General features: G+C 40.2%; 1 protein-coding gene across 3 annotated transcripts in view; it reads right to left on the reverse strand.

Moving 5' to 3' along the window:
• Positions 1 to 1,094: 1,094 nt before the first annotated feature.
• TMEM116 (transmembrane protein 116) overlaps positions 1,095 to 26,777 on the reverse strand; it is an 81,722-nt gene continuing 56,039 nt past the window's right edge. For 2 of the 3 annotated variants that reach the window (XM_003832453.6, XM_063593693.1), the window contains 7 exons: positions 13,014 to 13,118; positions 7,966 to 8,015; positions 6,965 to 7,048; positions 6,497 to 6,635; positions 3,683 to 3,827; positions 2,384 to 2,457; positions 1,095 to 1,624 (listed from right to left, as the gene is read on the reverse strand). In XM_003832453.6, coding sequence (XP_003832501.1) covers positions 1,418 to 1,624; positions 2,384 to 2,457; positions 3,683 to 3,827; positions 6,497 to 6,635; positions 6,965 to 7,048; positions 7,966 to 8,015; positions 13,014 to 13,118 — 804 coding nt within the window. In that variant the 3' untranslated portion in view covers positions 1,095 to 1,417. The remainder of the gene's footprint in view (positions 1,625 to 2,383; positions 2,458 to 3,682; positions 3,828 to 6,496; positions 6,636 to 6,964; positions 7,049 to 7,965; positions 8,016 to 13,013; positions 13,119 to 26,777) is intronic. The other variant, XM_034934541.4, reaches the window with a different exon arrangement.

Below are 26,777 nucleotides of genomic sequence, written 5' to 3' on the forward strand. Positions count from 1 at the left end.
AGGATCTCATAGCTGATTCCCCTTATGCTAATGGACATATATCATATCAAATAGGGAAGTGCCCATATCTCAGATACAGAGGGAATTTTAGACCAAGGATCAAAATCAGTCTATTTAAATGAGGTAAATGTCCATGCAGAAGAATCACAATCAAAGAATGCCACACTTGCATTCTTCTCCTTCATCACTATCTTGTCCCCACAATATGGCTTTCCAAAGGAGATTTGGTGCTCAAGTTTATTAAACAGTCAGTCTTCTCTGTGGCTATGCAAAAACTAATGGAATCAGTGGAAGCTTCAGTTGCTGAAGCCCATATCTATAGTAATAAATTTATGCATAATACAAAGGTTCTGGCCATGACACGTGTAGGCCATATAGTCATGTTTCATATCCAAGCTGTGGCCAAGCTCATGAGCTATGAGAGCTGCAAAGTGGGGTATATCTTCATGAAAGAAAGATTCAACACTCATTGTATTCTTAGCTCTACAGATACAACTGAGAAATGCATAGCCCTGGTACTTTCCAGGATTTTGACCAATGGTCCAAATATGAGCAACAACATGTTTCACCTTTCTGAAGGGGTGCCAACTGGTCTCTCCGCAGTTAAAATTTTGAAACGTTTTCTGCAGATTCAGGGGCATTTGCACTAGCCTTCTCTCTGTCCGTATCTCCAACTAGTCCATATATCTAACCAGTAAGTATTATTTAGCTCCTTATTGTATCACTTGGCCAGCGTGTGAACATCTGTTTTTTTTAGTCTCTATTTCTCTTAAATCTTATTGTCCCTGTGACTTCAAAAGTTTAGTCTTAGTATTCTAGAGTGGGGTGATCCCTATTGTTCAAGTCCTAGAACAGAACTGAACATATGAGACTAAGATGTGGTGTGTCTAAAGGTCCCACTGTCACTTTTTTGATAGTAGTTCTCCTTGTTTCTTATGAGTTTCCAAAACTCTTCACAGAATGGAAACCCAGGATTTTCTGTGTTCAACTTTAGAGACAGTAATAGCAATGGCAAGACCTGAGCAAGTTGTTGCATGCCCCCTGCCCCCACTTCCCCTGCAACCATGGAGTAGACAGCTTTGAAATGACACATATAAATAATAATCTAGAATTTATTTTTTCTAGAAGAGACTTAGACAAATCCAATATCCATCAAGGTAACACGAGTCTATCTCTGAGATGGAAAGTGTCTTCCTCTCCCTGAATAGAGACTTTAAGGATCACTAGTGAATCTGGGAATAACTGGAGAGATACTCCCAATTCATCTAGAATGACTACTAACAATGGCACTATATTTCCTTTGAGTTCTGCAGTTTAGGGCATAGTTAGAAAAGATTTAAGATGTCCTTTCCCAACATTCTTTCCAATCCATTAGCGTAGAATAACTCCAGTTCCTGGATGTTCCAGTATTGTAGTTTCAAAAAATGGTAGAAGTACTGGCAGGAAAAGTCAGGGTGGATTCCAGTGAATTTAAGCCCCTGCTATAGAATCTCTTCTGTGAGCATAATAATGGTGTCTGGGTATCTGCATCACGCCGAGCCTCCTGCTTTAGTTGGTGGAATTTGTGCTGCGTCCAGCCATATACTCCACAGTTGAGTAGACCCTGAGATGTTGCCGTTAGAGCCTGGAGGAGATGAAGGGGTGATGCAGCCCATGCTTCAGGTTTTCAGGGATCCAGGGAATAATTCTCACTCCCCTTATTCATAAAGCATTGTTATATTTTCTCAATCTCAAACATGAAGATCTGACATCAGTTTTTTATATTTTTCTAGTTCATCCTGAACTCACTGTCTACACTACACTGTTACGGATGACTGAGAGTTGCTCATACTTCTTAGTATATACATAGGGACAATGAAATAGCTTCAGTGCCCCCCCTTATTGCCTCATTTTCCAGGGTACCCTTGAGAAAACTGTCTCATCAGAATAGTCAGATAGCCCAAAAATCTTCTTAAATCCAATAAAGAAAAAAAAAGAGAGATGATCATTCCATCCCCTCCTCACCATTCACCAAGAATAGCTCATTTGTCCCATTCAGTTTACTCTGGATGGGAGAGAACCATGTCACTATCAATGTTTCATAAGAACATACCTGGCAGATCTTGTTTATTTTTGCTGCCCATTCCTTAAAAACACATCAGTAAAATGAAGTTGACCAGAGATATATACGCTCTGGAATGCATGGAGGTACTTTTACAACATCATCTACCTCGACTTTGAGAAAATTTTCACATTCTTCATAACTGAGTGTAAATAATACATTTTCTCTTTTGCAATGTAGAAGTACCCGGAGGGAAAAAATCATCCTTACCGAGTAAAGGTAGTATAAGAAAATAGGATAAGCGGGTGTAAGAACAGAGAAACTGAATGTTGAAGGTGTTACCTGGAGAACATAAAGGGCCATGTGAAGCTTGGTGTCCTGTGGCTTAGTCAGCTTTATGATCATTAGAATGACAGCTGTGAATACACAAAGTGTAAACCTTCTTGTCAGCCCTGACTGGCTAAAGTATCAGGTTCCTCCACACACGTCTGAGCATTATCAGAATGGAAACAATAGGCATAATAAAATCCATCAGTGACGTTAACTTGTTATGCAAAGCAATGAGTCTTAGGCCTCCAATTTCTAGTCTTTATTGATGAAACTTTGTAGATTATTAGTGTAGTAATGGTAGCAGGATATACTACAGGAAGGTAATAATTTATACTTCCTATCAATTCAGATTTTCCCAAGCTCTTTCATAAAAATTATACAATCTGGGCAGGCGCAGTGGCTCATGCCTACAATCCCAGCACTTTGGGAGGCCAAGGTGGGCAGATCACCTGAGGTCAGGAGGTTGAGACCAGCCTGGCCAACATGGCGAAACCCTGTCTCTATTAAAAATACAAAAATTAGCTGGGCATGGTGGCATGCGCCTGTAATCCCAGCTACTCGGGAGGCTGAGGCAGGAGAATTGCTTGAACCTGGGAGGCAGAGGTTGTAGTGAGCTGAGATTGCACCACTGCACTCCAGCCTGGGCAACAGAGTGAGACTCTGTCTCAAAAAAAAAAAAAAAATTATCTAACCTGATCCTCACTATAACCTTATGTAGTAGGAAGGGCAGGTGTTAATATCTCCAAGTCTGTCACAATGTTTTCTCCTCTTATATCATGGTGCATCTCATGTCTAATTATCTCAATTTCTAAAACATAAGAAGCAAAAGGAGTTAAGGAGGGTAGTAAAAACTGGAAATATGGGTAGGGCCCATACAAATTTTGTAAACTGAATAGGAATTTGCAGCCATCCTTCTTTTTTTTTTTTTTTTTTTGAGATGGAGTCTCGCCCTGTCACCCAGGCTGGAGTGCAGTGGTGCAATCTTGGCTCCCTGCAAGCTCCACCTCCCAGGTTCACACCATTCTCCTGCCTCAGCCTCCCAAGTAGCTGGGACTACAGGCGCCTACCACCACGCCCGGCTAATTTTTTTTTTTTGTATTTTTAGTAGAGACGGGGTTTCACCATGTTAGCCAGGATGGTCTCTATCTCCTGACCTCGTGATCCACCTGCCTCGGCCTCCCAAAGTGCTGGGATTACAGGTGTGAGCCACTGTGCCCGACCTCAGCCATCCTTCTTAGTGAGACCACTTTGCTTGACCAGAACCTAATAACTGCCCTCTTCACTGCCCATCTCTTCTTGTTAAGTACCTACCTGGGCCCCAGCAGCAAAAGAAGGCCACTGGGTAGAAGCGCACCCGTTGGTCCACAATGTGAATCACTGCCCACTGTTCACTCCCCAGAAAGCCAGTTGACTTCACAAACTTCTTATACAATGTCTGGGCTCGGATAAGTAAGACCTAAATATGAGTACAGCAGTGAGCAGTTTGCTTAAAGCTTAGTAAAATGCCCCAGGTCTATCCTCCTATCATTTTAAAAAGATTATTCTCTTAGAATCTCACAACAGGAACGACCCCATTCTCTTGTCTTTACTTTCTGAGATCAGGCTTTTTTTAAGAGAAAATTACCTTCAGAGTGAACTTTTACTAGGCTAGGGAACTGGACAGATAACTAGCCAAACTTGTGTATCACGTTTAACACATGAACCTTACATCAACCTCTGGGCATTTCCCCCCACTGAGGCTAATCACAGTTTACCCAGGAAGTTAAAAGTAAGCTCTAACTAGTTCCTCTTAAAACACTTTATTAGAGATTTTGTTAGAAAGTGTTCTATGCTTAACACTTCAGCACCATGGCTGAGCTTAAATTCTCAACTCTAAGCAACAGAAGTTTTAGAAAGTCACTTTGCACCCGGTGCGGTGGCTCACACCTATAATCCCAACACTTTGGGAGGCTGAGGCAGGCAGATCACAAGGTCAGGAGTTCAAGACAGCCTGACCAGCATGGTGAAACCTGTGTCTACTAAAAATACAAAAATTAGCCAGTCGTGGTGGCATGTGCCTTTAATTCCAGCTACTCAGGAGGCTGAGGCAGGAGAATTGCTTGAACCTGGGAGGCAGAGGTTGTAGTGAGCTGAGATGTGCCATTGCACTCCAGCCTGGGCAACAGACCGAGACACCGTCTCAAAAAAAAAGAAAGAAAAAAAGAAAGAAAGTCACTTCTTGCCTTTAGATGGAAAACAAATTGCTTTTTCCCTACTGTCAGCTGTCTGAATAAGGTTTAGCTCATGAAACAAATATAAATCAGTTCAAAAGTCCAATGTGTTTTTTTGCAAAAATTAAATTAGATAACACTCTTGGTAACAAATCTGAATCTTTTCCCTAATCCAGATCTACTCTCTAAATTAATAACCTCATTACTTAATCAAGTTCAGCCATGTACATAGTCTCTTTTCCCTACATAAGCATCAAAAGGAGACTTGAGTTTGAGAAAACTTAACGTCTAAAAGAATCAGTTCACCATCTGTTGATTTATTTATTTTTTTAGAGATGGAGTCTTGCTCTGTTGCCCGGGCTGGAGTGCAGTGGCACGATCTCAGCTCACTGCAACCTCCACCTCCCGGGTTCAAGCAATTCTCCTGCCTCAGCCTCCCAAGCAGCTGGGACTACAGGTGCATGCCGCCATGCCCAGCTAATTTTTTTTGTATTTTAGTAGAGACGGGGTTTCACTGTGTTGCCCAGGCTGGTCTCAAACTCCTGAGCTCAGGCAATCTGCCTGCCTCGGCCTCCCAAAGTGCTAGGATTACAGGCATGAGCCACCATGCCCGGCCGCCATCTGCTGATTTTTAAAGAATCTAGAATGCTAATTCTGAATATACACTGAAACCTGGGCTATTCTAAAGAAGCAATCAGGAATCCTCAGGGTGCCAGGATTTGGGACCTGTCTCTCTTGTTAGTCAGTTCCAAACGTAAACCATCAAACCCATTTTAATATGAACTAGTTATTGTGTACTCTTTACAACCTGTTGATTTGAACTGAGCCATCTCGTGTGTGTGTGTGTGTGTGTGTGTGTGTGTGTGTGTGTGTGTGTGTGTGTGTTTTGAGACAGAGTATCCTCTGTTGCCCAGGCTGGAGGGGCACGATCTCAGCTTACTGTGACCTCTGTCTCCTGGGTTCAAGCGATTCTCATGCCTCTGCCTCCTGAGTAGCTGGGACTATATGCACATGCCACCATGCCTGGCTAATTTTTGTATTTTTAGTAGAGACGGGGTTTAGCCATGTTGGCCAGACTAGTTTCGAATTCCTGGCCTCAAGTGATCTACCCGCCTTGGCCTCTCAAAGTGCTGGGATTACAGGTATGAGCCATTGCGCCCAGCCAAACCGAGCCATCTCTATAACTTATGTTTGAATTGCCAAAGGAAATTCCCCATAACTGTATCTAGTTCACAGGTGCTAGTGGGACACATTTGATCTACAGGTAGATACCTTGTAATTCTTGAACTGAAATATAAAAAGAGGAGAAAATGATACTGAAAAATAGATATGGGAAATACAAAGGCATATTTGCTCATTTACTGCTTTTGTATGAGGCAGTTATGTAACTTACTATCCCCTGGCTAATTATTCTAATTGTATATCATCCTGATGATATCAAATGAGTATCTGAAAACTTCATGAGCCACTTAGCACTTTAGCCCCAGTTAGACATAGCATAAATGCAAATTTATGGCCAAATGAAGAATTTAAAAAAGAAAATTATTTTATTATTTGGAAAATTAAATCAAAGCATATGTTCTATGTTTCCGAGTGTCATCCTAACTATGTAAAGGATATATTTGGCACATATGAGTTTTCTGGCCATAGGGGATTGATGAAGCCTATACTAGTTGTAGAGTGAGCATAATTTTCACCTAATAAATACAAGCTCTTTTCTCTCTCTTATCATTTGATTTGGGGAAGTGCAAAAGTCTGAGGCAGTAATTATATTGTCAAGATCTCCTAGCTACTTTCTTAGTTCTAGGACCACAAGAAGTGCCTCTCCGCCCCATCTTTCCCAGGTCCTGGGAATACTGGCCCATCCCCTTCATTTCCTCATCTCTCCACAAAGGAAGGTAGGGTGGTACCATACCATAATGGTAAGGAGGCTGAGTACAAAGCTGCCCAGGAAAATGGCGATACCATAAAAATAAAGTGTGCTACAGACAGATGTGTTGGCAGAAGGTGGGAGTTCAGCCACGGCTGATGGTGGTGAGTGCATCAAGATACACCTAGGAAGAAAATCAATAAACAGGAGTACTACTACAGATGTAAGAAAAGAGCTGCTCAACAAGAGTTAATAAGCATGTTATTTTACTTATCATTTTGCTAACTCTTGCTCATAAAACCTTGTCTCTCCCCCACAGACACATTATCTTGTAGTCATTTTGTGTTACACTTTTACTTATATATTTTCAGCCTTTACTACATCTTGTTCCTTAGCCCATTTCTAATATTAGCACTTTGGTCAGAATTATGTGGAAAGTCTTTTTCCAGCTCTATTTATAGAAACAAATAGGTGTAGTCTGCCATGAAAATTATACATTTAGTTCTTACTTACTTGTGGCTCTGACTGAAGTTTTGGAAACATTCACTAGTATTGCCCAGACAGAATACAGGTGTCATCAATAGCAGAGGTATCAGGCTGGGAGGGAAAAAAAGTATCACCCTAATATCCACTCTTTTTCATGCCCTTCCTCCTTTGAAGAATATTATCCTGCTCTTCCCTCAACTCTATCATCCCACCAATCTCCACAAATAACACATTTAATTTCTTCAAGAAAAATACCTCAAATACCTTAGGTATTCCTTCTTTTCCAGTTCCTAGGGAAGTACAATGCAGTAGGGAATTAATTTTATACCTAGGTTAATGAACGCTACCATAGTTTCACAGAGAATCTCTGGGAGCTGTATGGTCAGATAAAAATGCAAGCGGGTCAGAGTGAAAGGAAAATCTACTAAGGAGTTCTGTGTGCAGTCTGTTTTACTTTCTATGGTGACCAGGGATAATCTCATTCTCATCAGCCCCTTCTTGGGAGCTTTTCCAAAGTGTAGCTTTAAATAGCCAGCTATTTATCCTTCTAAATATAGCCAGCTCCCTGTAAGAGGAAAAGATCCAGGAACAAAAGTCACAAAGTCTAAAACCAACTCTGATATGGCCACCACTTTAGGTGAGATCCAAACCCTTTCTGGACTCTGTAATCCTAAGAGTCTTACCCAATGTTATAAAGTAGATGATATCCTGAAGGCCATCTATTACAACTCTTTATGATACAGGAAAAGGAATAAGTGATCCAAAGACTCAAAGAAATTTGTTCAAGGTTAGTTACATAGAGTTGATGGTAGATTTGGAGCTAAAACCCAAATCTATAACATCAAGCTACTTCCCTATTCAATGTGGAAAAATGGAACCAATGAACACATATTTGTTGTTTCTAAGTTAGGCTCTGTGAGGACTTAGGACTGACAATGGAAATAAAGGGCACTGTCCTATTTGTTCCCACCTGAACACCAGAATAATGAGAGTCTACACCTCGCTAAGAAGTAAAGAAAAAATTTTACCTTGAGAAAACAAAGGCCATTTGACCAACTCGACAAGTATAATCTATCACCTATGAAAATAATAAATGTGAGAAATGTCTTAAGACATTGTCAATCATATAATAATAAATACCAGATCATCAGTTAACACTCAATAGAACAAAAAGATTTCCAAAAGCCAGTTTGCTTCTGTCAAGCAATATTTGCTATAAAATTCATCAAATAGATAGTTCCTTATTAGCACTGTATATAATAGAATTTTATCTCTATTACTATATTCTAAAAAGTACAACAACAACAACAACAAAGCCACAAAGAAAGCCTGCAGGAAGTAGCCTAATATGGACTTTGGGTACTCAAACAAATTCTTTTAAAAAGAAAGGCATATATGAAATCATATAGTAACCCTCTATCTTCTAATAACAGTTCAGCTCTTTTCTCTTAGACCCAGAGATGTGTGGACTTCTTCAGACTTTATGAGTGGAATGAAACCCTTCTTATAAGACGACCAGTAAAAAGTGTAATAGTCCAGGATTAGTATAATAGGGCAGGGTCAAATATGCCCTTTGGATATAAGACTGTTAGACACTACACGATAGAACATTTTCAAAATCTTGACTTGTGTTAGACACTGTAAAACAACTTACAGAATAGTTTTTCCTACCCTCTAGGACTTTATGATGTAAGACTTTGAACAGAACATCTTAAAGAAATAATAGAATTAAAAATAAGCTTTTTTCTAATTTAAGATAGAAAACATATTATATTTGGAATGGCATTGTTAGGGATCAATAAGCATTAAGTGAGTAATTAATCAATAATCAGATATTGGTAATTAATTTGCCCCAAACAGTTTGGAGCAGGAATAGGACAGCTAGCGTTGACTTTAGGAAAATAAATAAAATTGTTTTTTGTGACCCCTCCCACTCACTTCCCTTCTTCACTTTTTATTCTTTCCTCTGTCAGGTGGTTATCCAGTGTTTAACTCCTATTTTTACCTGGGTACCAATGAATCTCTGATAAAAAGCTTATTGCTGGCTGGGTGCAGTGGCTCATGCCTGTAATCCTAGCACCATGGGAGGCCGAGACAGGTGGATCACGAGGTCAAGTGATTGAGACCATCTGGGCCAACATAGTGAAACCCTGTCTCTACTAAAAATACAAAAATTAGCTGGGTGTGGTGCCATGCACCTGTAGTCCCAGCTACTCAGGAGGCTGAGGCAAGAGAATTGCTTGAACCCGGGAGGTGGAGGTTGCAGTGACCAGAGATCATGCCACTGCACTCCAGCCTGGTGACAGAATGAGAATCCGTCTCAAAAAAAAAAAAAAAAAAGTTTATGGCAGAAGTCTTGCTAGAGTATTTCAAAGAGAACTCAGGCCTAACACAGTGGCTCACATCTGTAATCCCAGCACTTTGGGAGGCCAAGGCAGAAGGATCACTTGAGCCCAGGAGTTCAAGACTAGCCTAGGCAACATAGTATGACCCCCTACTCCGCCCATCTCTACAAAACTACAATTAAAAAAAAAAAAAGAAAAAATTAGCCAGGCATGGTGGCACACATCTGCGGTCCCAGCAACTTGGGAGGCTGAGATGGGAGGATCACTTGGGCCCAGGAGATTGAGGCAGCAGTGAACTGTGATCATATTACTGCACTCCAGCGTGAGTGACAGAGTGAAACCTTGTATCAAAAAAATAAAAAGAAAAGAAAACCCAAAGAAGAAAAAGTATCTTCAAAGCTCTTTGTGTGTGTGTGTGTGTTTGTGTGTGTGTGTGTATGTAGCTACTACAACAGCAGACTAATAGGTAGTGGAGTTAATATCTTAGGCTATGGTTGGGCATGGTGGCTTATGTCTGTAGTCCCAGCACTTTGGGAAGCTGATGTGGGTGGATCACCTGAGGTCAGGAGTTCAAGACCAGCTTGGCCAACATGGCAAAACCCTGTCTCTACTAAAAATACAAAAATTAGCCGGGTGTGGTGGCATGCACCTGTAGTCCCAGCTCCTCAGGAGGCTGAAGCAGGAGGATCGCTTGAACCTGGGAGGCGGAGGTTGCAGTGAGTCAAGATTGCACCACTGCACTCCAGCCTGGGCAACAGAGTGAGACTCTGTCTCAAAAAATATATATATATATGTATATTTTCCCTTCTTCATATATATATATATACATATAAAATACTTTTTCCTCTTTGGGTTTTCTTTTTATTTTTTTGAGACAGGGTTTCACTCTGTTACTCAGGCTGGAGTGCAGTGGTATGATCACAGCTCATTGTGGCCTCAATCTCCTGCCCCCCACATATATATATATACACACACACACACACACACACAGACACACACATATATACACACATATATATGTGTGTATATATATATATATATATCTCTTCGGCTAAAGCTTTTCTTCTTGAAACCAGTGATAGAGTATGGGTTATAAAGAGAGTACAGGATATGCATTTGTATGCATAGAAAGCAGTAGGATACCATATTTGAGAGCTAATCTTATGTCCTTCCCATTTTTCTTTCAAATATTTTTTTGTTCTGCTGCCAGGAGCTTAAGCCTCAGAAAATTATTGCCCCATGTTTTCTCCATTCTTGGCTTCTGGTCTAATCATGGCAACTTCTTTAGGGAATGACTTATGGCTGAATAAGTCTCACAAGCTACAGTTAGTCTACTGGCTTTTCAGTGAATGAATGAATAAATAAAAACTTGAAATGCTATCCCTGTAAGGCTGCTGGACTTTTTAGACATTCATTTACCTAAAGGGAAAGATACTGAATAATTATTTCTTTACAGTATCTTTCAGTTACAGAATACTAAAGGATATATAGCCACGGGTCCTTACTAACTTGTAGGGAGCTAAGAAACTAAGCGAGTTTAAAATATGGAAGAGTAGGCCGGGCGCGGTGGCTCATGCCTGTAATCCCAGCACTTTGGGGGGCTGAGGAGGGCAAATCACGAGGTCAGAAGATCCAGACCATCCTGGCCAACATGATGAAACCCCATCTCTACTATAAATACAAAAATTAGCTGGGTGTGGTGGCATGTGCCTGTAATCCTAGCTACTTGGGGGGCTGAGACAGGAGAATCACTTGAACCAGGGAGTCGGAGGCTGCAGTGAGCCGAGATTGTGCCACTGCACTTCAGCCTGGTGACAGAGCGAGATTCCATCTCAAAAAAAAAAAAAAAAAAAAGAGTAATTATTAGTATGGAATACCCAGAGGTAAACTAAAGAAAAGGTGCCAGAGTATAATCCTGTGTTGCACAATACAGAAGCTGCACGTGGCTAATTAAATTAAAATTAATTAAAATTAAATAAAATTTAAAATTCAATTCCTCAATCACACTAGCCACATTATAAGTTTTCGGTATCCACATATAGCTAGTAGCTACTGAACTAGACTGTGAATTAAATATTTTTATTACTGAAAAAAGTTGAACAGCTCTTATATAGACAATGATATCTTGTTCAGGATACTGCTTAAGGGCCTCTTCATGTTACTTTTTCAGTTATTTCCTCAGTGTCCTTTCTCCTTAAAGCGAGAAAGAGTAAGAGACAGAAATTTTAAAAGCATTCTCTGCCCCTGCCCTTCTTCAAACATGAACGTCTAGAACAACATAAAAAAGTAAGAAGAGTACCTCCTTAAGAAGTCAATCAGATGAAGAGTTCATAGAATCATAGCATCTTGGGGGTGGAAGGGACATTAAAGATCACATAGACTAACATTTCATTTTATTTTATTTTTATTTTTATTTTTTTAGACAAGAGTTTTGCTCTCGTTGCCCAGGCTGGAGTGCAATGGTGCAATCTTGGCTCACCGCAACCTCTGCCTCCTGGGTTCAAGCAATTCTCCTGCCTCAGCCTCCCAAATAGCTGGGATTACAGGCATGCGCCACCATGCCTGGCTAATTTTGTATTTTTAGTAGAGACGGGGTTTCTCCATATTAGTCAGGCTGGTCTCGAACTCCTGACCTCAGGTGATCCACCCATCTTGGCTTTCCAGAGTGCTAGGATTACAGGTGTGAGCCACCACGCCCGGCTAACACTTCATTTTGTTTGCTTGTTTTTGTTTTTGTTTTGTTTTGTTTTTTTGAGACGGAGTCTCTCTCTGTCGCCCAGGCTGGAGTGCAGTGTGGCATGATCTCGGCTCACTGCAAGCTCCGCCTCCCAGGTTCACGCCATTCTCCTGCCTCAGCCTCCTGAGTAGCTGGGACTACAGGCGCCTGCCACCACGTCTGGCTAATTTTTTGTATTTTTAGTAGAGATGGAGTTTCACCGTGTTAGCCCGAATGGTCTCAATCTCCTGACCTCGTGATCTGCCCGCCTTGGCCTCCCTAAGTGCTGAGATTATAGGCATAAGCCACTGCGCCCGGCCAACACTTCATTTTACAATGAAAAATTGGAGGTGCAAGAAAGGGAGATGATTTGTCTAAGGTCACAACAGGAGATAAATAACAGAACTGGGTCTCCCAGGGTTGGCATGGAGTCAAGAAGAATTTCCCTTGCTGAGTCAAACCAGGCAGGAATGCCAGCACTGTAAATAATACTCCTATAATCAAACCTGTATGTGTGTGTGTGTGTGTGTGTGTGGGTGTGGGTGTGTGTATGTGTGTGTGAGAGAGAGAAGGGAGAAGAGGAAGTGATGTCAAAAGAATGGAAACAGTGGGAACACGTTTTTTCTTCAATTAACCTCCATAAATGCACCTAGCTAGTGCTAAATGCTTACACCGTTTATCAGGGATATACAGGGATTGTTTTTACACACTTTTTTTTTTTTTTTTGAGACAGGGTCTGTCTCTGTCACCCAGGCTGGGGTACAGTGGCTCAAGTGATCCTCCTGCTTCAGCCCCCGGAGTAGCTAGGACTCCAGGCATGTGCTACAATGCCCGGCTAATTTTTTTGGTATTTTTTGTAGAGATGGGCTTTCACCACTTGCCCAGACTGGCCTCGAATTCCTGGGCATAAGCAATCTGCCCCCCTCAGCCTCCCTAACTGCTGGGATTACAGGTAGGAGTCACCACACCCGGCCTAGCATACTATTATTAACTATCAGCCCTGAATAAAACTTACCAGTGGAGATGTGCTCTGTCCACTCTGGGTGTGTTTCATCCTCAGCGCTGTGTACAAATACCAGATGTAATTGACGGTGTAGAGAAATGAGGAAATGTAGAATATCTAGGTTAAAATCAAAACAACCCATCATAACTATCTCACTCTGACACGGTGAAGTTCTTTGAACATACTTCATTATTTTCTATTATGAGAATCCTACCTACTAGTCTATTAGTAATGTACCATCTAGTGTCCATACCAGGCAAAACCATACCAAGTCTGAAATTCTTTTTTGTGTGTGTATGTGACAGAGTTTTCGCTATTGTTGCCTAAGCTGGAGTGCAATGGCACAATCTCGGCTCACTGCAACCTCTGCCTCCCAGGTTCAAGCGATTCTCCTGCCTCAGCCTCCCGAATAGCTGGGATTACAGGCACGTGCCACTACGCCCCGCTAATTTTATTGTATTTTTGGTAGAGATCGGGTTTCACCATGTTGGCCAGGCTGGTCTCGAACTCCTGACCTCAGGTGATCCACCTGCCTTGGCCTCCCTAAGTGCTGGGATTACAGGTGTGAGCAATCGCACCTGGCCCCAAGTCTGAAACTCTAACAGGCCTACCTAAAACATGCCCTGCTTCCTTATTTTATCCTTTGGACTGTTCAAAAGAACCACAGCATTATCCACCTCTACCTGCCCCATAGTCCCACTTTTACGAAGATATCATATAATCTTTTTCTATTTTATTTTTTAATTGAAAAGGCAATAAGGATTTCTACTTCTAGTAATGACAGGCTAAGCTATTTGAATCAACTTTCCATTCAAAAGAACTAAACATGCTGAATAAGATATTTTTTTAAAAATCCTTAGAAGAACCTAAGAACTGAGATGATATCAAGGAACTAGTAGGATAAAATCTAAGAGAAGGAATTTCTACTTCCAGCTTTGATGAGATAACAGGAATAGAATTTACCCTCCAGCCTTAAACAACTAAAAATTGAATAAAATATATGAAAATATCCAGTTTTCAAACAGTAGGCAACAAGCGGAAGAGAACAGCAATCCCTGAAAAAAGAAAAGCAAGGCGAGTCCATCAAGTACCCCAGCTCACCAGCTGGTAAGAGTGAGTATAGGAGGGCTGGGCACAGTGGCTCACCCTGTAATCTCAGCACTTTGTGAGGCCGTGGTGGGCAGATCATGAGGTCGAGATCGAGATCATCCTGGCCAACATGGTGAAACCCCATCTCTACTATAAATACAAAAATTAGAGTGAGTACAGGAGGGGGAATCCAAACAGACCACTGTCTTGGTGAGCTGAGCGACAGAATTCAGTTTGGGAGGCCAAGGCAGCTAAAATTTGTGAAGTACAGTATCGGAGCAGAGGAAGCTATATGGTAAGACAATGCTCAGGAGAGCTGCAGAGGTCACCCCAAGTCTTTGGTTAAGTATTAATCAGTGTATATGGAAGAGAAAACCATGAAAACCAGAGAAAGAATCCTCAGAAAAGAGTAGGTGGGACAATCCCTAAAGCTCACACAGGGCCAGGAATAGTTTGTTTGCTTTCTCATCAATCAGAGTGGAAGAATACACAGGGCATAATCATAAGAAGAGTATTGCTTCTGTAATGGGACCAAATTAGCTGTACATAAAAGGCTGCCCTCACAAGGCTTAAAAGCAAGCCTAATTAGTGGGGGTGGTGGTGTATGCCTGTAATCCCAGCTACCCTGGAGCCTGAGGCAGGCAAATCACTTGAGCCCTGGAGATGGAGGTTGCACTGAGACAAGATCGCGCCACTGCACTCCAGCCTGGACGACAGAGTGAGACTCCATCTAAAAAAAAAAAAAGCAAGCCTTTAAAAAACAGGCAAACCTTGAAAAGGTCAGGAGTTCGAGACCAGCCTGGCCAATATGGTGAAACCCCCATCTCTACTAAAAATACAAAAATTAGCCAGGCATGGTGGTGTGTGCCTGTAGTCCCAGCTACTCGGGAGGCTGAGGCAGGAGAATCGCTTGAACCCAGGAGGTGAAGGTTGCAGTAAGCCAAGATCGAGCCATTGCACTCCAGCCTGGGCAACAGAGCTAGACTCCATCTCAAAAAAAAAAAAAAGAAAAAGAAGAAATAGGTAATTTCATTTACGCCCAGTAGAGGGAACCGGGATGTCATTGTATCTGTTAGATTTTTTTTCAGCCCTCATAGCAGATACATAAGCATTCTAAATTTGACCCTTCTTGAAGTTTTCAGGTTTAAAATTTTGTAACACCTTAAGTGATATTGTTAAAAACCTCAAGAACTGTAATTAATGTTAACATTCTTCAATAGCAAAGATAAATGATTATTAATTTATCATCTTAACTACTTTGTATTATTTTGAGAGACTCAGGACTCATCTTTATTTTGTTAAACTCCCAGAGACACAAATATTCATTGAATGACTACCTTGCATAAAGAAGAATCTATGATAGGGAAGACAAATGAGAATCTTCTGCTTAATCTCATACAGATAGTCCCTAACTTTATAATTGTACAACTTATAATTTTTCAACTTTATTATGGTATAAAAGAGATATGCATTCAGTAGAAACTGTACTTCTTTATGTACCCATACACCCATTCTGTTTTTCACTTTCAGGACAGTATTCAATAAATTACATGAGATATTCAACACTTTATTATAAAATAGGCTTTGTGTTTTGCCCAACTGTAGGCTAATGTAAGTGTTCTGAGCATGTTTAAGTTAGGCTAGGCAAAGCTATGATGTTTTAATTCCACAATCTGTTTCTTTAAATTTTCAACCATCTCCTAAACTGAAGCTTTATGTTTAGAACAATGTTTTCCTCTAGTATAACTTGATTCTGTACTCCTGGATTTTCTTGATTTGTCAAAATTGTTCCATGTAACCAGACAATTTCACATGCTTTTACTTTTTCTAAAATCCATACATTCCCCTTGCCAAGACCAGCTTGGTCATGGAGACCCTAACCCAGTGGTGCTAGAGGAATTAAAGACACACACACAGAAATATAGTGTGGAGCGGGATCAGGGGGCTGACAGCCTTCAGAGCTGAGAGCCCTGAACAGAGTTTGACTCACATATTTATTGACAGCAAGCCAGTAATAAGCATTAGTTCTATAGATTATAGATTAACTAAAAGTATTCCTTACAGGAAACAAACGGATGGGCCGAAACAAAGAGATGGGCTCTGGCTAGTTATCTGCAGCAGGAACATGTCCTTAAGGCGCAGATCACTCAGGATATTATTGTTTGTGGTTTAGGAACATCTTTAAGTGGTTTTCCACCCTGGGTGGGCCAGGTGTTCCTTGCCCTCATTCCAGTAAACCCACAACCTTCAGCTTGGGCGTCATGGCCATCACAAACATGTCACAGTGCTGCAGAGATTTTGTTTATGGCCAGTTTGGGATTTGGGGGCCTGTTCCCAACACCCCTGCTTAAGATACTAGTTTTCTTGTTTACTTCTCCTATAAAACTGTGTACACTCTCATAATCTTGAACACATACTCTTCCAGTATCTGATTAAAACCCATTTATGCCTAGTGTTCCATTATTGGAATGCTAAGCATGTAGAAGTTACATCCTACTGCTCAAGGTCATCCCCAAGGTCTGATTTTTCACACGTCTGCAATTCAAAAAAGCTGCAACCTCCAGCATAAATGGGTTAAAGTCAAGTACCTTTTCATCAGATTTGACTCCCAGGTCATCTAAATGAACTTTCCATAAAAAGAAAAAAAAATCATATTACAGGTTTTTCTCTAAATTCTTGATAACTGGCCTAAAAAAACCAAAGATTTTACATTTAATCAAAATAATTTCCTGTGTTTCATACTGTTATATTGGGTTTTTAATTAAAGTGTTAAAAAATTTATATCTACATAAATTTCTGTACTTGCTTTTAAAGACTTTTTTTTTTTTTTTTTTTTGCTTTTAAAGACTTTTGATGGTCACTGTGGTTAAATAAATGATTATTATTTCATAGTGACATGTGATCCTGTTTTGAGCAAGTGTTTTAAACCTTTTAACATCTTTGACAGGCTTCCCCAGAATCAGACTCTAAATTAAGTCTTTTCTGACTTCAAACTAACTTTGGGTTATTCCATTTGGCCTCAGAACTTCTCAAAAGTTTATAAAAGAGAAATATTAAACAAAATCAGGCTTACTTGAGATGTCAAATTATATGGAAAACATTGTGAAAAGGTAAGTGATGTTAGATCTACTTTCAGTTACTTTTATGGGCATGTTATTGATATAGATGTTCCAAAATTGTACAAAACTCTTAAAATCTAATATGGTATCAGTCATAATTCTGATTACTATTTTATACCACAAAAATAACCACATTTAATTGTGAATGTCTGGTTATGGTAAACTTTCACCAGATTTTACATGGTTATTCAAAGGTTGTATCATCCTCAGCTATTGTTTTCATTCTTCCCTACAGGTATCTGCAATCAGATTCATGAAAAAGACTCTAACAAGTACTCTTAAATACAAATTTCTAATAACTTCAATATTAATGGACTAAATACAAATTTTCCAAAACTCCAATGCAAAAATTAATAAATCTGCAAAACTGCTAATCAAGATAAAACCAACAAATTAGTTACATGAGATTAAATAACATAAAAGTAATGTTTTTATGACTTTTATTTAAAAGTTTATTTGGAATTAAAGTATTTGGCTGGTAAAACAAATACATTTTTTAAAACCTTGTTGTTTTTTGTTTCCTGTTGGGACTCAGGAAAAAGAAAAAACACTGTTGGTTCTTTACTTAAATGTTTTGTTTTCCAAATTTTAAAAACTGGTCGGGCCAAGGATCACTCATCTGATTTGGGAGATCCAGCCTAGCAGGTACAAGGTAAAAAACATCCTTTTCTCAGAGGTTAATTTACATATAAGTACTGAGTTCAGCTAGAAGCCTTGAAACTTATATTCCTCCCTGCTCAGCCACCTTGCTGCTCCTGTTGAGGGAGGGCTACCGTGCCCATCCAGGAAAGAAATAGTTCAAGTCTTCTGAGAAACGTAGGAGTTCAGAGTAAGGTGAGATGAGAAGACAGACTCACAGATAGAATTTGAATAGGTTGGGGGAAGAGGGTTGGGCATTCTAAACAAAGGGCTAGAATAGGAAAAGGGGCAGAGACAGGAATAAGGATGTCTAGTTTCCCACAGGAACTTAGTGCTTCATACAGTGCCAATCAATAGTAGGTCCTCAGTAAATATTTTGATCAATAGTAGGTAGTCAGTAAATATTTTGTTGGATGGCTAAAAGATATTCAGGCCACCTGCATACCTAGAGCATCTCAAACTTGGTACATAAAACAAGTGGCAGTATCTTGGGGAATAATCAAAGCACCAAAACAAAAATGGCAACAATTTTACCAGATTTACTAGTAAGTAAACTAAAACTTTTAAAAATTTAAAACAAATATACTCATGCATATATTTATTTTAATTTTATACATCATATGTGATTATATGGCAGGGGGGCTTTGTAAATTGCAAAGTTCCAATAAATTCTTTTTAAAAAATGGCTGGGCATGGTAGCTCACATCTGTGATTCCAATACTTTGGTAGTCCTAGCCAAGAGGATCACTTGAGGCTAGGAGTTTGAGACCAGCCTGGACAACATAGCAAGACCTCATCTCTACAAAAAATAAAATAAAATAAAATTAGCTGGGCATGGTGGTGCACACCTGCAGTCCCAGCTACTCAGAGCTACTCAGGAGGCTGAGGTGGTGGGGTGGCGGGGGTGGCGGGGGTTGCTTGAGCTTAGGAGTTAGAGGTTGCAGTGAACTATGATTGCGCCACTGTGCTCCAACCTGGGCAATAGGGCAAGGCCCTCTCCCCCGACCTCCACCCCCAAAAAAGAAAGAAAACAAAAACAAAAACAAAATCTTTTCCTCTTAAGCTATCTACAGTTTACACTAATTTGATAAAATATGCTTTTATAAAGAAAAGTAAAATCATTTACTTTTTCTCCCTACTTGATCCCTTCAAAACTAAAAAACTACCCATAAGTATTCTTATTCTTATAACAATATAGTTGATTCCACAAGTTCAATAAAAATATGCTATTTTTATAATGGAATACAATTTAAAACATTGCTTATATATATTAGCAAGGTTTTGACTAGAATGTCATATTTAAATTGTTCATAGATACTATGGACAAAGTCTAAAGTCTGCCTTCATTTGGCTTCCTAGACTTAAGAACTTTTTAAATCTGAAATTACAGTGTGGTCAGTTGCTATTCCTGCTGCACTTATATTAATGATCAGGTAATATTTGATAAAACTAAACTATTTTACAAACAATTTAGTCTTACTCTATTATCTTTGGTAAAAATCGCAATTATGGTAAAGAAAAAACTTATGTTTCTAAGAAAATCTGTAATACACCTGTTATTAGACTGTGGCCCTGAGGATTGTTTTCAAGTTTTTATTATGTACCTATAGAATGGACTAGATCCTAAAATCTTCTAGGTACCTCCAATCCAACCTTCTTCCATAAAATTACTAAAACCAGGAAATGCTGTTCCTAAAACCCTGTAAACTAAAACCAAATAGGTCAGGGTGATGGCTCATGCCTGTAATCCCAGCACTTTGGAAGACCGAGGCGGGTGGATCACCTGAGGTCAGGAGTTCAAGATCAGCCTGGTCAACATGGTGAAACCCTGTCTCTACTAAAAGTATAAAAATTAGCTGGGCGTGGTAGTGCACACCTGTAGTCCCTGCTACTCAAGAGGCTGAGGCAGGAGAATCACTTGAACCTGGAAGGCAGAGGTTTCAGTGAGCCAAGATCGCACCACTGCACTCCAGCCTGGGTGACAACAGTGAGACTCCCTCTCAAAAACAAAACAAAACAAAAAAACCCCCAAAAAACCTAAAACTAAAGAAATTTTAAGAGATGGGTCTTGTGCCCGGGGTATGGGCAACACAGAAAGTTCACTGGACTGCCCAATGCCATAACCAGAGACATTAAAAACTACAAACCAAGATGAGAAATTGATGCCTTTATGCTGTGGACATCTTTCCCCAGAAACATTGGAATAAGACTCCCCATCATAATGAGACTCTTGCCTCTTAATTTTTCCTTGCTTATGCCTACCTCTTTCACTTGGCAGAACATTGGTGTAATTAAAATTTCACAATCAGTAGCCACTGCAGATCACTTGACAAGACCTGATCTTAAAAAAAAAAAAAAAAATCCTTTAGAACAGGATAGAGAGCCCAGAAATAAGGCTGCACATCTACAACTATCTGATCTTCGACGAAGCTGACAAAAACAAGCAATGGGGAAAGGACTCCCTATTCAGTAAATGGTGCTGGGATAACTGGCTAGCCGTATGCAGAAGATTGAAACTGTACCCTTTCCTTACACCATATATAAAAATTAACTCAAGATGGATTAAAGACTTAAATGTAAAACCCAAAACTATAAAAATCCTGGAAGACAACCTAAGTAATACCATTCTGAACATGGAAACAGACAAAGATTTCATGACAAAGACGTCAAAAGCAATTGCAAAAAATGCAAAAATTGCCAAATGGGATCTAATTAAACTAAAGAGCTTCTGCACAGCAAGAGAAATTACCAACAGAGTAAACAGACAACCTACAGAAAGAAAGAAAATTCTTGCAAACTATGCATCTGACAAAGGTCTAATATCTAGCATCTATAAGGAACTTAAAAATCAACTTATAAGAAAAAAGCCTCATTAAAAAGTGCACAAAGGACATGAACAGATACTTTTCAAAAGAAGACATACATGCAGCCAACAAGCATATGAAAAAAAGCTCAACATCACTGATCACTAGACAAACGCAAATCAAAATCACAATAAGATATTATCTCACACCAGTCAGAATGGTGTGGTTACACCACAGATGCTGGTGAGGTTGTAGAGAAAAGGAAATGCTTATACACTGTTGGTAGGAGTGTAAATTAGTTCAACCATTGTGGAAAACAGTGTGGTGATTCCTCAAAGATCTAAAGACAGAAATACCATTCGACTCAGCAATCCCATTACTGGGTATGTGCCCAAAGGAATATAAATCATTTTATCATAAAGACACATGCACACATACGTTTGCTGCAGCACTATTCACAATAGCAAAGACACAGAATCAACCTAAATGTCCATCAGTGGTAGACTGGATAAAGTAAATGTGGTACATATATACCATGGAATACCATACAGTCATAAAAAAGGACAAGATCATGTCCTTTTCAGGAACATTGATGGAGCTAGTGGCCATGATCCTTAGCAAATTAACATAGAAACAGGAAACCAAATACCACATGTTCTCATAAGTGGGAGCTAAATGATGGGAATACATGGACACATAGAGGGAAACAACACACACTGGGGCTTATCAGAGAATGGAGGGTGGAAGGAGGGAGAGGATCAGGAAAAATAACTAATGGATACTAGGCTTAAAACCTGGGTGATGAATGAATCTGTACAACAAACCCCCATGACACAAGTTTACCTATATAACAAACCTGCCCATGTACCCCTGAACTTAAAATAAGAGTTAAAAAAAAAGGAAAAAAAAATCCTTTAGCCTACCTAGTAGGTGATGTTAGCAACATCCCAATACAACTTTTTGTTCAGCTTGCACTAAGTTTTCAAACTGACTTAGTGGCTGGGCACGGTGGCTTGGCCAGGTGCGGTGGCTCATGCCTGTAATCCCAGCACTTTTGAGAGGCTGAGGTGGGTGGACCATGAGGTCAGGAGATCGAGACCATGTTGGCCAACATGGTGAAACCCCATTTCTACTAAAAATACAAAAATTAGCTGGGTGTGGTGGCATGCGCCTGTAATCCCAGCTACTTGGGACGCTGAGGCAGGAGAATCACTTGAACCTGGAAGATGGAGATTGCAGTGAGCCAAGATTGAGCCACTGCACTCCAGCCTGGTGACAGAGCGAGATTCCATCTCAAAACAAAACAAAACAAAAAACACACACACACAACTGACTTGCTGACTTGGCTCTCTCTGCTTCAAATCAACCCAGTCATAAAATGCTAAGTAATAAGATTGCTATCTACTAGCTGAACAACAACAATAACAAAAAGTCTAAGATATTACTAATACTACATGGTGTGGATAGATAAATTCCTCTGGAAAAGCTGAGACCCATATACACATAATTTAAAAGCAGGCCACATAAATACAAGAGGTCTGTGATGGTTAATACTGAGTGTCAACTTGATTGGATTGAATGATGCAAAGTATTGTTCCTGGGTGTGTCTGTGAGGGTGTTGCCAAAGGAGATTAACATTTGAGTCAGTGGACTGTGAAAGGCACACCCACCCTTAATCTGGGTGGGCACAATCTAATCAGCTGCCAGTGCGGCCAGAATGAAAAACAGGCAGAAGAACCTGAAAAGACTAGCCTGGCTTAGCCTCCCAGCCTACATCTTTCTCCCGTACTGGATGCTTCCTCTTCTTGAATGTCAGACTCCAAGTTCTTCAGCTTTGGGACTCAGACTGGCTTCCTTGCTCCTCAGCTTGCAGACAGCCTATTGTGGGACTTTGTGATCATGTGAGTTAATACTCCTTAATAAACTCCCCTTTATATATACATCTATCCTATTAGTTCTGTCCCTCTAGAGAACCCTAATACAAGGTCTCACCTAATTCCCCATGGTCATTTGATTTATTCAACTGGTTGCCTTTAATCCTAGGTTCATGGCTCAAAACTATTATGTGAAATGAGATTATCATATTACTATGAACTTTACTTTGTATTTTTTTAACTGTGTACCTATTACTTCCCAAATTTCTACAAGAGTACAACTCCTAACAAAATAATGCTGGCCCAACACTTTGTGATGATAACAACACTTACAAAATAGCAAAATTAAACTTAACAATAGACTCCACCTGGTAGACTTACCCTGTGAGCCACTCCCTCCAAACTTCCCTTGTTGCTCAAATGTGACTAAAAGAGTTTGACACTAACTCCTAGTCACCAATGACTCCCTTCGACATGGGACCAGACCAACAACCTGAGACAAATCCATCCTGACACCAAGAAACAATCAAACATAATTTTCAATCAAACAACCAGGATGACTGATCAGCAATGCTTTCAGAAAAAGATCTTGATCAAAGGGGAGAAATGCGAAAATTGTCAGAATCAAAATGGAGTCACTCGGGTCAAATCCCTGACAAATGGAGCCAGGGAAGGCCAAGAACAGAGGTTCTCATGCACGTATGCCTGATAATAAGAACCATCACAAAAGATCCTGCAAAAATCACAACATTGCACATAGGCCACTTCAACCTTACACACACAAAAAGTACTTATGCAAGGATATCTGCCTAACAACTGCCTGTCTAACCTTGGACTGATGCCACGCTTGTTAATCCTTGTATCCAAAGATAACAATTACGTAATCCTCCTTATTTTTCCTTTAAAAACCCTTGTTTTCCTTTACCTCCCTGAATATGCCCATCATATTCCCATTGCAGTGCTTACTTCTGAATAAATTCTATTTCTTTTAGAGTCTCTCTCTCTGTTATTTAGGCTGACAACCTCAATAGCTTACTTAGTTCACTCTTCTACAAGAACACATTTAAAACTATCACAAACATGTGGTTGTCTAATTCTCTGTAAAATGATCTTGACTAGATGGCAGCTCAAGATTATCATAGAAAATAGTTTCCAATAAAGCATAAAAATACTATCATATTTTCATTTAATTACACATCAGTATTAACCCTAGTTTAATGTTTAAAAAACCAAAAATAAAAAATAATTACATGCCAATAAAGCTGAAAAAATCTATTTTTTGCTATTGATTAGCAAAAATTTAATCTCCTTTGATATCTGAACCATTAGAAGATCCTAAAAAATCACAATAATAATGTTACATAAACCCATAGCCACTGTAAAATTTAGGCCTTAGAGTTAGGCAAACTAAGTCCAAAAGGTCAGTGAGGGAGTGAGACTACATTAACAAGCAAAGATCATAAAATTTAATTCTATATGGGAGAATATGTTTTCTATTGCCAGGCAGATGCAGACCCTGTTTTCTATTGCCAGGCAGATGCAGAAAGTAATCGATCAGTAAGGATGTGCAGGAATGAGAGGATTGCAAGTGAATCCTCTGTTTGAGGAAGTAGGGAGAGATTCTATATTACCTTGAAAAATAAACAGAACAATAATAGTTTATACTAATCAAGGGCACTTTACATTTGTTATCTAATTTCTTCTTCACAACAACTCTTAAGAACCTTGTCATTATTCTTATTTTACAAGATAAAACTAAGACTTAGAGAAGTTCACTTGCTTAAAAAGTCACAGAGCTAACAGCTGTGAAAGCTGTTGGCAGCTGTTGAACCCAGGTCCGATCGACTGCAAACTACAGCTTTAATTCTAAGCCTTAAACTTCATGTCATTTGCAACCCAAACTGGTGTCTCTAACATATCTGACTAGCACATTCTTCCAGGAAATAAAACGGTTCACTAAGAAAATATAGCTGATGGCACTTCAACTTGTATCAAAGTATACAGAAGAATAGCCAAGATTAAATGGAAAGGCTGACTGGGACAGTGTCTGGCATTGTTTTTTCTGTATCTTGTTTTTCCATAGCAGTTTTCCTGGTAAACGTAGATCAGTCAGGGTGGTGGGAAAAATTGTAGAAAGATGCAAACCTTCTTGGAAGGCCAGAAGGTTTTACAAAAGCTTTGGAAAAAGATTTGGCTGAAGGTAGCCAGATTCTCTTATCCAGTGCCTGAAAGATTAGGTTAGATAACAAGGAGATGTAAAGAAACTGATCTAGATAAGTTAGTTTACATAGGCCTCGGAACCTGGCTTTTAATCATCTGCCCACAAATGTGTTGACTCAAGGCCTTTGTCATTAAATCTACACTGAATAAATGCCCGCAGCACTGGCTTGTCAGGGCTGCAGCTGCTGACTCTTTACAGTACCCTCCTTGGTGTCTGTGGGTGGCCCGGTCCCGTAGCCCACTCTTTCACTAGATCCCTGTGTCTGAGTGCATTTGTTCATCCACTGTTCAGCCAGGGTCTGCGGGTTGGACCTGGCAGGTAAACAGAAATCTTAGTGCAACAACCCTCTCAGATGCTTTTGGAGAAAGCATGGAATTTGCTCCTGATCCAAAAATTCTACAGGACAATCATATATATCCAAATTAATCCTCTCAGTGCAGAGCTAGTCATCTAAGGGAATAAAAAAATCTGAGGTTTGACCATGGATCAGATTCCATCTTTCAGAGGCAGATGCTGTAGTGCAGACAAAGCCTTCTGATCCAAATGTTATCCTGCATTGCAACATCTTTTTACTGGTTGGCTGAGTTCACAAAAGAAATAGTACTTGGAAAACAGCACATCTCAGCCTATTAATCAAAAACTGAAATTACAGTCATGCACTGCATAACAACATTTCGGTCAACAGCAGACCGCATATAAGACAGTGGCCACATAAGATTATAATACTGTATTTTTTACCACACCTTTTCTATGTTTAGATATGCAAATGCTTACCATTGTGTTACAATGGCCTATAGTATTCAGTACAGTAACATGTTGTTTAGGTTTATAGCCTAGGAGCTGTAGGCTATACCATATAGCTTAGGTGTATAGTAGGCTATATCATCTAGGTTTGTGTAAATGCACTCTATGATGTTCACACAATGATGAAATTGCCTAATGATGCATTTTCAGAATGTATTGCTGTTGTTAAACGATGCATGACTGTATTTCTGATGGCTTAGTTCAAAAATTCACTTTGCTTCTCAGGTAAGTTCCAGAATTAAAAACTAGCTATGGGCAAATGATTGATTTCTTCTGTTCCAGTTCAGTGAAGTGGCATAAGCGTGCTCCAGCTGTACTGATCCAGTTTGCTCTGATCAGCTATGGGTTTCCTATAAAACTCTTTTCATTATGTGAATCAAACAGGAACTCAATAACTGCAGCCACATAATAAGGTTATAATATAAGAAGTGAACAAATCTCATTCTAATTTGTATCCCATGTGTACCCCAGTGGAAGATGGAAAGCTCAAAACAAAAATATTCATGTGTCCTGAAGATTTAGCATCCTAAACCTGGAAAGCACATTAAAAAGCCATTTAGTGTAATAATTTCCAAATGCCAGTTCAGAAATTAATGCTGATCCCTGACATTGCTCTAAGAACTAACAAACAGAAGAATAGCATCAACATCAAAAAATAGGACCCCTCCCTCTCCCCCTCCCCCTCCCCCTCCATCTCCCCCTCCCCCTCCCTCTCCCCTTTGCATGGTCCTCCTCTCCCCTTTGCACGGTCTCCCTCTGATGCCGAGCCGAGGCTGGACTATACTGCCGCCATCTCGGCTCACTGCAGCCTCCCTGCCTGATTCTCCTGCCTCAGCCTGCCGAGTGCCTGGGATTACAGGTGCGCGCCGCCACACCTGACTGGTTTTCGTATTTTTTGGTGGAGACGGGGTTTCGCCGTGTTGGCTGGGCTGGTCTCCAGCTCCTGACCGCGAGTGGTCTGCCAGCCTCGGCCTCCTGAAGTGCTGGGATTGCAGATGGAGTCTCGCTCACTCAGTGCTCAATGATGCCCAGGCTGGAGTGCAGTGGCGTGATCTCGGATCGCTACAACCTCCACCTCCCAGCCACCTGCCTTGGCCTCCCAAAGTCCCAAGATTGCAGCCTCTGCCCAGCTGCCACCCCGTATAGGAAGTGAGGAGCGTCTCTGCCTGGCTGCCCATCGTCTGGGATGTGAGGAGCCCCTCTGCCTGGCCGCCCAGTCCGGGAAG

This window comes from Pan paniscus, chromosome 10 (assembly GCF_029289425.2).
Source record: "Pan paniscus chromosome 10, NHGRI_mPanPan1-v2.0_pri, whole genome shotgun sequence".
NCBI lineage: Eukaryota > Metazoa > Chordata > Mammalia > Primates > Hominidae > Pan > Pan paniscus.